The 12,473-nt window shown below is 42.2% G+C and overlaps 1 protein-coding gene across 1 annotated transcript in view; it reads right to left on the bottom strand.

Annotated features, from left to right (window-relative positions):
- ADAM9 (ADAM metallopeptidase domain 9) overlaps positions 1-11,297 on the bottom strand; it is a 106,130-nt gene extending 94,833 nt beyond the window's left edge. Inside the window, exon 1 of the mRNA XM_067470646.1 lies at positions 10,990-11,297. Within this exon, the coding sequence (XP_067326747.1) occupies positions 10,990-11,083 (94 nt within the window). The 5' untranslated portion in view covers positions 11,084-11,297. The remainder of the gene's footprint in view (positions 1-10,989) is intronic.
- Positions 11,298-12,473: the final 1,176 nt, after the last annotated feature.

Raw genomic sequence — 12,473 nt, 5'->3', positions numbered from 1 at the left:
CCACAGCAGACAAGATCACTCTGCTGGCTGTTGTATTGGATCACACATCGGACACTTCCCAAGTGTGTAGGACTGTGTGATATATAGGCAAATAATGTGTACAGATCCCAGTAAGGTGGCCTTTTGCAGATGACAGGTGGTGAATTTGTCAGCACTGATTGTGTTTAAGTGCAGGCCAAGGTCTTTAGGCACTGCACCCAGTGTGCCGATCACCACTGGGACCACATTATTATTATTATTATTATTATTATTATTATTATTATTATTATTATTTGAAACACAACAAAATGAGTCCACAGCAGACAAGATCACTCTACTGGCTGTTGTATTGAATCACATGTAGGACACTTCCCAAGTGTGTAGGACTGTGTGATATATAGGCAAATAATGCGTACAGATCCCAGTAAGGTGGCCTTTTGCAGATGACAGGTGGTGAATTTGTCAGCACTGATTGTGTTTAAGTGCAGGCCAAGGTCTTTAGGCACTGCACCCAGTGTGCCGATCACCACTGGGACCACATTATTATTATTATTATTATTATTATTATTATTATTATTTGAAACACAACAAAATGAGTCCACAGCAGACAAGATCACTCTACTGGCTGTTGTATTGAATCACATGTAGGACACTTCCCAAGTGTGTAGGACTGTGTGATATATAGGCAAATAATGCGTACAGATCCCAGTAAGGTGGCCTTTTGCAGATGACAGGTGGTAATTTTGTCAGCACCGATTGTGTTTAAGTGCAGGCCAAGGTCTTTAGGCACTGCACCCAGTGTGCCGATCACCAGTGGGACCACATTATTATTATTATTATTATTATTATTATTATTATTATTATTATTATTATTATTATTTGAAACACAACAAGATGAATCAACAGCAGACAAGATCACTCTACTGGCTGTTGTATTGAATCACATGTAGGACACTTCCCAAGTGTGTAGGACTGTGTGATGTATAGGCAAATAATGCGTGCAGACCCCAGTAGGGTGGCCTTTTGCAGCTGACAGGTGGGGATTTTGTCAGCACTGATTGTGTTTAAGTGCAGGCCAAGGTCTTTAGGCACTGCACCCAGTGTGCCGATCACCACTGGGACCACCTTGACTATCTTGTGCCAGAGTCTTTGCAGTTTGATATTTAAATACTCGTATCGTGTCAGCTTTTCCAGTTGTTTCTCTTCTATTATTATTATTATTATTATTATTATTATTATTATTATTCTGCAGCCAGAGAGCACACTGAACCCCACCGATGATGCATCTCAAGCAAACTTTCCCAACATAGCAAACTTTAAGTATTGATAGAGTTTCATGGGTTGACTTCTTCTAATAGCCCAGGCAATGCCGGGTACCCAAGCTAGACTTACATAAAGAAAACTCCATGATAGAGTCTCCTTGCAGTCACCATAAACTGGAAATGACTTAAAGGCAAACAACAACAACAACAACAACAACAACGACCTGGGACTGTGGCATGTCTGGTTGGGAGTCAGCTGCATTAAGATCACTACTGACCAGAAGGTTATGAGTTCGAAGCCAGCCTGGGTCAGAGTGAGCTTCCGACCATTGTGTAGCTTGCTGTCGACCTTTGCAGCCCGATAGACAGTTGCATCTGTCAAGTAGGAAATTTAGGTACCGCTTATGCGGGGAAGCTAATTTAACTATTTTACGATGTCATAAACATCTCTGGCAATACCCTCCAGAATACCCTCACGAAAGCTGGAATGTTAAATAGCCTCTGTGTGTCTGTCTATATATGTTGTGTGTCTATGACATTGAATGTTTGCCATGTATATGTACATTTCTGTCTATATATGTTGTGTGTCTGTGGCATTGAATGTTTGCCATGTATATGTACATTTCTGTCTATATATGTTGTGTGTCTATGGCATTGAATGTTTGCCATGTATATGTACATTTCTGTCTATATATGTTGTGTGTCTATGGCATTGAATGTTTGCCATGTATATGTACATTTCTGTCAATATATGTTGTGTGTCTATGGCATTGAATGTTTGCCATGTATATGTACATTTCTGTCTATATATGTTGTGTGTCTATGGCATTGAATGTTTGCCATGTATATGTACATTTCTGCCTATATATGTTGTGTGTCTATGGCATTGAATGTTTGCCATGTATATGTACATTTCTGTCTATATATGTTGTGTGTCTGTGGCATTGAATGTTTGCCATGTATATGTACATTTCTGTCTATATATGTTGTGTGTCTATGACATTGAATGTTTGCCATGTATATGTACATTTCTGTCAATATATGTTGTGTGTCTATGGCATTGAATGTTTGCCATGTATATGTACATTTCTGTCTATATATGTTGTGTGTCTATGGCATTGAATGTTTGCCATGTATATGTACATTTCTGCCTATATATGTTGTGTGTCTATGGCATTGAATGTTTGCCATGTGTATGTACATTTCTGTCAATATATGTTGTGTGTCTATGGCATTGAATGTTTGCCATGTATATGTACATTTCTGTCTATATATGTTGTGTGTCTATGGCATTGAATGTTTGCCATGTGTATGTACATTTCTGTCAATATATGTTGTGTGTCTATGGCATTGAATGTTTGCCATGTATATGTACATTTCTGTCTATATATGTTGTGTGTCTATGGCATTGAATGTTTGCCATGCGTATGTACATTTCTGTCTATATATGTTGTGTGTCTATGACATTGAATGTTTGCCGTGTATATGTACATTTCTGTCTATATATGTTGTGTGTCTATGGCATTGAATGTTTGCCATGCATATGTACATTTCTGTCTATATATGTTGTGTGTCTATGGCATTGAATGCTTGCCATGTATATGTACATTTCTGTCTATATATGTTGTGTGTCTATGACATTGAATGTTTGCCATGTATATGTACATTTCTGTCTATATATGTTGTGTGTCTATGACATTGAATGTTTGCCATGCATATGTACATTTCTGTCTATATATGTTGTGTGTCTATGGCATTGAATGTTTGCCATGCATATGTACATTTCTGTCTATATATGTTGTGTGTCTGTGGCATTGAATGTTTGCCATGTATATGTACATTTCTGTCTATATATGTTGTGTGTCTGTGGCATTGAATGTTTGCCATGTATATGTACATTTCTGTCTATATATGTTGTGTGTCTATGACATTGAATGTTTGCCATGTATATGTACATTTCTGTCAATATATGTTGTGTGTCTATGGCATTGAATGTTTGCCATGTATATGTACATTTCTGTCTATATATGTTGTGTGTCTATGGCATTGAATGTTTGCCATGTATATGTACATTTCTGCCTATATATGTTGTGTGTCTATGGCATTGAATGTTTGCCATGTGTATGTACATTTCTGTCAATATATGTTGTGTGTCTATGGCATTGAATGTTTGCCATGTATATGTACATTTCTGTCTATATATGTTGTGTGTCTATGGCATTGAATGTTTGCCATGTGTATGTACATTTCTGTCAATATATGTTGTGTGTCTATGGCATTGAATGTTTGCCATGTATATGTACATTTCTGTCTATATATGTTGTGTGTCTATGGCATTGAATGTTTGCCATGTATATGTACATTTCTGTCTATATATGTTGTGTGTCTATGGCATTGAATGTTTGCCATGCATATGTACATTTCTGTCTATATATGTTGTGTGTCTATGGCATTGAATGTTTGCCATGTATATGTACATTTCTGCCTATATATGTTGTGTGTCTATGGCATTGAATGTTTGCCATGTGTATGTACATTTCTGTCTATATATGTTGTGTGTCTATGACATTGAATGTTTGCCGTGTATATGTACATTTCTGTCTATATATGTTGTGTGTCTATGACATTGAATGTTTGCCGTGTATATGTACATTTCTGTCTATATATGTTGTGTGTCTATGACATTGAATGTTTGCCGTGTATATGTACATTTCTGTCTACATATGTTGTGTGTCTATGGCATTGAATGTTTGCCATGCATATGTACATTTCTGTCTATATATGTTGTGTGTCTATGACATTGAATGTTTGCCATGCATATGTACATTTCTGTCTATATATGTTGTGTGTCTATGGCATTGAATGTTTGCCATGCATATGTACATTTCTGTCTATATATGTTGTGTGTCTATGGCATTGAATGCTTGCCATGTATATGTACATTTCTGTCTATATATGTTGTGTGTCTATGACATTGAATGCTTGCCATGTATATGTACATTTCTGTCTATATATGTTGTGTGTCTATGACATTGAATGTTTGCCATGTATATGTACATTTCTGTCTATATATGTTGTGTGTCTATGGCATTGAATGTTTGCCATGTATATGTACATTTCTGTCTATATATGTTGTGTGTCTGTGGCATTGAATGTTTGCCATGTATATGTACATTTCTGTCTATATATGTTGTGTGTCTGTGGCATTGAATGTTTGCCATGCATATGTACATTTCTGCCTATATATGTTGTGTGTCTATGGCATTGAATGTTTGCCATGCATATGTACATTTCTGTCTATATATGTTGTGTGTCTATGGCATTGAATGTTTGCCATGTATATGTACATTTCTGCCTATATATGTTGTGTGTCTGTGGCATTGAATGTTTGCCATGCATATGTACATTTCTGTCTATATATGTTGTGTGTCTGTGGCATTGAATGTTTGCCATGCATATGTACATTTCTGTCTATATATGTTGTGTGTCTATGGCATTGAATGTTTGCCATGCATATGTACATTTCTGTCTATATATGTTGTGTGTCTATGACATTGAATGTTTGCCGTGTATATGTACATTTCTGTCTATATATGTTGTGTGTCTATGACATTGAATGTTTGCCGTGTATATGTACATTTCTGTCTATATATGTTGTGTGTCTATGACATTGAATGTTTGCCGTGTATATGTACATTTCTGTCTATATATGTTGTGTGTCTATGACATTGAATGTTTGCCATGTATATGTACATTTCTGTCTATATATGTTGTGTGTCTATGACATTGAATGTTTGCCGTGTATATGTACATTTCTGTCTATATATGTTGTGTGTCTATGACATTGAATGTTTGCCATGTGTATGTACATTTCTGTCTATATATGTTGTGTGTCTATGACATTGAATGTTTGCCGTGTATATGTACATTTCTGTCTATATATGTTGTGTGTCTATGACATTGAATGTTTGCCATGTATATGTACATTTCTGTCTATATATGTTGTGTGTCTATGACATTGAATGTTTGCCGTGTATATGTACATTTCTGTCTACATATGTTGTGTGTCTATGGCATTGAATGTTTGCCATGCATATGTACATTTCTGTCTATATATGTTGTGTGTCTATGACATTGAATGTTTGCCATGCATATGTACATTTCTGTCTATATATATTGTGTGTCTATGGCATTGAATGTTTGCCATGCATATGTACATTTCTGTCTATATATGTTGTGTGTCTATGGCATTGAATGCTTGCCATGTATATGTACATTTCTGTCTATATATGTTGTGTGTCTATGACATTGAATGCTTGCCATGTATATGTACATTTCTGTCTATATATGTTGTGTGTCTATGACATTGAATGTTTGCCATGTATATGTACATTTCTGTCTATATATGTTGTGTGTCTATGGCATTGAATGTTTGCCATGTATATGTACACTTCTGTCTATATATGTTGTGTGTCTATGGCATTGAATGTTTGCCATGTATATGTACATGGTAACCCGCCCTGAGTCCCCTGCGGGGGGGGGGGGAGGAGGAGGGTCGAATATAAATACATAATACATAAATGCATGTGTTAAAAAGCAGCATATCACAGCGGGTTATATTTCAGAAGAAGGAAACAGCAGAGCCATCTCTGGCTTGCAATGTCTTCTATGATCCTACGATTCAGCCCCTTTTACAATGCCATATATGTTGATGTATGCTGATGACAACGTCGTTTATGCGCATTCAGAAGAATATCAGAAGAAGATCTACAAGCATTCAGAAGAAGATCTAGAAGAAGATCTATGCGCATTCAGAAGAAGATCTAAACACCTTCGCAGAAGCATACGAGAAGGTCAGCCTCTCACTGGACATCAAGAAAACCAAAGTGCTCTCCCAGCAGTCACCGGCCAATCCCTCTCCAATGCCAGACATACAGCTTAATGGTGTAACATTAGAAAATGTGGACCAGTTCCGCTCCTTTGGCAGCCACCTCTCCACAAAAGTCAACATGGATGCTGAAATTCAACACCACCAAGGTTACAACAACATCTGTTATAGAACTCCAGTATGCTGATGACAACGTAGTCTGTGCGCATTCAGAAGAAGATCTACAAGCCACTCTAAACACCTTCGCAAAAGCATACGAGAAGCTTGGCCTGTCACTAGACATTGAGAAAACCAAAGTGCTCTTCCAGTAGTCACCTGCCAATCCCTCTCCAATGCCAGACATACAGCTTAATGGTGTAACATTAGAAAATGTGGACCAGTTCCGCTCCTTTGGCAGCCACTTCTCCACAAAAGTCAACATGGATGCTGAAATTCAACACCACCAAGGTTACACAACATCTGTTATAGAACTCCAGTATGCTGATGACAACATTGTTTGTGCACATTCAGAAGAAGACCTACAAGCCACTCTAAACACCTTCACAGAAGCATACGAGAAGCTCGGCCTGTCATTGAACATTGAGAAAACCAAAGTGCTCTTCCAGCAGACACCAGCCAACCCCTCTCCAAAGCCATAGATACAGCTTAATGGTGTAACATTAGGAAATGTTGATCATTTCTGCTATCTTAGAATCATAGAATCATAGAATCAAAGAGTTGGAAGAGACCTCGGCAGCCACCTCTCCACAAAAGTCAACATTAACGCTGAAATTCAACACCACCAAGGTTACAACAACATCTGTTATAGAACTCCAGTATGCTGATGACAACATCGTCTGTGCGCATTCAGAAGAAGATCTACAAGCCACTCTAAACACCTTCACAGAAGCATACGAGAAGCTTGGCCTGTCACTAAACATCGAAAAAACCAAAGTGCTCTTCCAGCAGACGCCAACCAACCCCTCTCCAATGCCAGCAATACAGCATAATGGTGTAACATTAGAAAATGTTGATCATTTCCGCTCCCTTGGCAGACACCTCTCCACAAAAGTCAACATTGACGCTGAAATTCAACACCACCAAGGTTACAACAACATCTGTTATAGAACTCCAGTATGCTGATGACAACGTAGTCTGTGCGCATTCAGAAGAAGATCTACAAGCCACTCTAAACACCTTCGCAAAAGCATACAAGAAGCTTGGCCTGTCACTAGACATTGAGAAAACCAAAGTGCTCTTCCAGTAGTCACCTGCCAATCCCTCTCCAATGCCAGATATACAGCTTAATGGTGTAACATTAGAAAATGTGGACCAGTTCCGCTCCTTTGGCAGCCACAAAAGTCAACATGGATGCTGAAATTCAACACCACCAAGGTTACAACAACATCTGTTATAGAACTCCAGTATGCTGATGACAACGTCGTCTGTGCGCATTCAGAAGAAGATCTACAAGCCACTCTAAATACCTTCGCGGAAGCATACGAGAAGCTCGGCCTGTCATTGAACATTGAGAAAACCAAAGTGCTCTTCCAGCAGACACCAGCCAACCCCTCTCCAAAGCCATAGATACAGCTTAATGGTGTAACATTAGGAAATGTTGATCATTTCTGCTATCTTAGAATCATAGAATCATAGAATCAAAGAGTTGGAAGAGACCTCGGCAGCCACCTCTCCACAAAAGTCAACATTAACGCTGAAATTCAACACCACCAAGGTTACAACAACATCTGTTATAGAACTCCAGTATGCTGATGACAACATCGTCTGTGCGCATTCAGAAGAAGATCTACAAGCCACTCTAAACACCTTCACAGAAGCATACGAGAAGCTTGGCCTGTCACTAAACATCGAAAAAACCAAAGTGCTCTTCCAGCAGACGCCAACCAACCCCTCTCCAATGCCAGCAATACAGCATAATGGTGTAACATTAGAAAATGTTGATCATTTCCGCTCCCTTGGCAGACACCTCTCCACAAAAGTCAACATTGACGCTGAAATTCAACACCACCAAGGTTACAACAACATCTGTTATAGAACTCCAGTATGCTGATGACAACGTAGTCTGTGCGCATTCAGAAGAAGATCTACAAGCCACTCTAAACACCTTCGCAAAAGCATACAAGAAGCTTGGCCTGTCACTAGACATTGAGAAAACCAAAGTGCTCTTCCAGTAGTCACCTGCCAATCCCTCTCCAATGCCAGATATACAGCTTAATGGTGTAACATTAGAAAATGTGGACCAGTTCCGCTCCTTTGGCAGCCACAAAAGTCAACATGGATGCTGAAATTCAACACCACCAAGGTTACAACAACATCTGTTATAGAACTCCAGTATGCTGATGACAACGTCGTCTGTGCGCATTCAGAAGAAGATCTACAAGCCACTCTAAATACCTTCGCGGAAGCATACGAGAAGCTCGGCCTGTCATTGAACATTGAGAAAACCAAAGTGCTCTTCCAGCAGACACCAGCCAACCCCTCTCCAAAGCCAGAGATACAGCTTAATGGTGTAACATTAGAAAATGTTGATCATTTCTGCTACCTTAGAATCATAGAATCAAAGAGTTGGAAGAGACCTCGGCAGCCACCTCTCCACAAAAGTCAACATTAACCCTGAAATTCAACACCACCAAGGTTACAACAACATCTGTTATAGAACTCCAGTATGCTGATGACAACATCGTCTGTGCGCATTCAGAAGACGATCTACAAGCCACTCTAAACACCTTCACAGAAGCATACGAGAAGCTTGGCCTGTCACTAAACATCGAAAAAACCAAAGTGCTCTTCCAGCAGACGCCAACCAACCCCTCTCCAATGCCAGCAATACAGCATAATGGTGTAACATTAGAAAATGTTGATCATTTCCGCTCCCTTGGCAGACACCTCTCCACAAAAGTCAACATTGACGCTGAAATTCAACACCACCAAGGTTACACAACATCTGTTATAGAACTCCAATATGCTGATGACAACATCGTCTGTGCGCATTCAGAAGAAGATCTACAAGCCACTCTAAACACCTTCGCAGAAGCATACGAGAAGCTCGGCCTGTCATTGAACATCGAGAAAACCAAGGTGCTGTTCCAGCAGACACCAGCCAACCACTTCTCCACCAAAGCCAACATTGACACCGAAATATAACACCGCCTGAGCTCTGCGAGTGCAGCAATCTTCCGAATGAAGCAGAGAAGAAGGAAGGAGAGAAGGAAAGAAGGGAAAGAAAAGGGGGAAGGGAAGAAGAAGAGAAGGAAGGAAGGAAGGAAGGAAGGAGAGAAGGAGAGAAAGAGGGAGGGAATGAAAAGAGGGGAAGGAAGGGAAGAGGAAGAGAAGGAAGGAAGGAGAGAAGGAAAGAAGGGGAGAAGGAAAGGAAAGAAAAGGGGGAAAGAGGAAGAGAAAGATAAGGAAGGAAAGAAGGAGAGAAGGAAAGAAGGAGAGAAAGAGGGAGGGAACGAAAAGGGGGGAAGGAAGGGAAGAGGAAGAGAAGGAAGGAAGGAGAGAAGGAAAGAAGGGAAAGAAAAGGGTGAAAGAGGAAGATAAGGAAGGAAGGAAGGAAGGAAGGAGAAAAGGAAAGAAGGAGAGAAAGAGGGAGGGAACGAAAAGGGGGGAAGGAAGGGAAGAGGAAGAGAAGGAAGGAAGGAGAGAAGGAAAGAAGGGGAGAAGGAAAGAAGGGAAAGAAAAGGAGGAAAGAGGAAGAGGAAGATAAGGAAGGAAGGAAGGAAGGAAGGAAGGAAGGAAGGAAGGAGAGAAGGAAAGAAGGAGAGAAAGAGGGAGGGAAAGAAAAGGGGGAAGGAAAGGAAGAGGAAGAGAAGGAAGGAAGGAGAGAAGGAAAGAAGGGAAAGAAAAGGGGGAAAGAGGAAGAGGAAGATAAGGAAGGAGAGAAGGAAAGAAGGAGAGAAAGAGGGAGGGAAAGAAAAGGGGGGAAGGAAAGGAAGAGGAAGAGAAGGAAGGAAGGAGAGAAGGAAAGAGGGGAAAGAAAAGGGGGAAAGAGGAAGAGGGAGAGAAGGGAGAGAAAAATAAAGAAGAGAAGGAGGGAGGGCAGGTTGGCCACAGCAAAGTGTGGCAGGTACAGCTAGTTAATATATAAAATCCAGATTATCTCCTTTGAACTGGATTATATGGCAGTGTAGACTCATAAAATCCAGTTCGAAGCAGATCATGCAGATCACCTGATTTAATAATCTGGATTATATGGCTGTGTAGAAGGCGCCTCTGCCACGAAAACCCACTTAGGAAAGTCATGCTCTCTCGGCCTCTTCGAAAATCCTGCCAAGACAAGCCATAACTTTGTGTCACTGCACAGGTGACAATGTTTGCCCAGTGTACCACCAAAACATTAGGCAAAATGAGGCTGCCAGTGTAGGCAGCAGGTCTTGAGTGCTTCCAATGGAGAGTGTGGTTGGAATTCTATTGCCAGAGGAAGAGAACCCTGGAGCTGGAAGAGACCCCAAGGGCCACTTCCCTCTTGATGTGAGCAGAAGGGGGAGAGATTGGGGTGCTCCCCATGGCTGTGCCTCAGGCAGTGAAAGGTCTTAGGCCGCCCCAGAGAGACCTTAGTCCTGATCCCGAAGGGGGCTTCTAATCCCCTCCAAATGCCAACCAACAGGCCCGAAAGGGAGGCGAAGATGGCTGGGAGTCTCCTGTGGGCATCTGCCCAACTCTCCAAAGGACAGAGGCGCGCAGGGATTTGGAGACGGGAAGGGGGGCCCTCTTTCCCCGAGTGGGAGAGGGGCAACCCGGAGCCGAATGGCGCAAGGCTCTCGGGGGCTGAAAGGCCAGAGTCCAAGGAGAAGGAGGGCACCCAAACCGAGGGGGAAATGCCCACGGAGAGCCGCACAGAGGAGGGAGAGCCTTCCTTACCTGGGCGCTCGGCCTGCGCGCTCAAGGCGCCCAGGAGCAGCCCCAGCCAGGCGCACCAGCAGCAGCTCCAGCTCCAGCAGCTCCAAGCAGCCATCCCTCCCTCCGAGGCGGGCGAGTGGGCCTCCCTGGCCCCTCCTGGCCTGGCTTCCCGGGAAACACCCCCGAGGAGGAGCCCTCCCAACTCTCCCCGCCCACAGGAGAGGCTTTCCCGGAGGAAGAGGAGGAGGAGGAGGAGGAGGAGGAAGAGGGGAAAGCCAAGCCCAAAGCGCAAGGGCGGAGGAGAAGGCCTTTGGAGAGGGGCGCCTTGGGAAAGAGAGATACACACACAGAGGGAGAGCTCAGAGCGCTTCTCTCCCTCCCTCCCTCCTTCCTTCCTTCCTTCCTTCCTTCCTTCCTTCCTTCCTTCCTTCCTTCCTCTCCTTCCTTCCTTCCCTCTTTCCTTCTCCTTCCTTCTTCATCTCTTCTTCTTTCCTTCTTTCCCACCTTCCTTCATTCCCTCTCTCCTTCCTTCCTTCTCTCCTTCCTTCATTCCAACCTTCTTTCCTTCTCTCCTTCCTTCCTACTTTCCCACCTTCCTTCCTTCATTCCTTCTCTCCTTCCTTCCTTCCTTCCTTCCTTCCTTCCTTCCTTCCTTCCTTCCTTCTCTCCTTCCTTCCCACCTTCTTTCCTTCTCTCCTTCCTTCCTTCCTTCCTTCTTTCCCACCTTCCTTCCTTCATTCCTTCTCTCCTTCCTTCCTTCCTTCTCTCCTTCCTTCCTTCTTTCCCACTTTCTTTCCTTCTCTTCTTCATTCCTTCTCTTTCCTTCCTTCCTTCCTCACTTTTTTCTCTCCTTCCTTCATTCCTTCCTTCCATCCTTCTTTCTCTCCTTCCTTCCTTCTCTCCTTGCTTCCTTCTTTCCCACCTTCCTTCCTTCCTTCTCTCCTTTCTTCCTTCTCTTCTTCCTTCCTTCCTCACTTTTTTCTGTCCTTCCTTCATTCCTTCTCTCCTTCCTCCCTCACTTTTTTCTCTCCTTCCTTCCTTCCTCACTTTTTTCTCTCCTTCCTTCATTCCTTCTCTCCTTCCTTCCTCATTTTTTACTCCCCTTCCTTCCTTCCTTCCTTCTTTCTCTCCTTCCCTCCTTCCTTCTCTCCTTCCTTCCTTCATTCCTTCTCCTTCCTCTCCTTTCTTCCTTCATTCCTTCTCTCTTTCCTTCCTTCTCTCCTTCCTTCTCTCCTTCATTCCTTCCTCCTCCTTCTTCCTTCTTTCCTTCTCTCCTTCCTTCTCTCCTTTCACCCTTCCTTCTATCTCTCCTTCCTTCCCTTTCCTTCCCTCCTCCTTTCTTTCTCTCATTCCTTCCTTCACTCCTTCCCTCCTTCTTTCACTCCTTCCCCCCTTCCTTCTTTCCTTCCTTCTTTCCTTCCTTCAATCCTTCCCCCCTTCCTTCTTTCTTTCCTTCCTTCAATCCTTCCCCCCTTCCTTCTTTCCTTCCTTCCTTCCTTCTCTCC

This window comes from Anolis sagrei, chromosome 7 (genome assembly GCF_037176765.1).
Source record: "Anolis sagrei isolate rAnoSag1 chromosome 7, rAnoSag1.mat, whole genome shotgun sequence".
In the NCBI taxonomy this organism is placed as follows: domain Eukaryota; kingdom Metazoa; phylum Chordata; class Lepidosauria; order Squamata; family Dactyloidae; genus Anolis; species Anolis sagrei.
The sequence above is the reverse complement of the archived record's forward strand: the minus strand, read 5'-3'. Positions and strand labels throughout refer to the sequence as shown.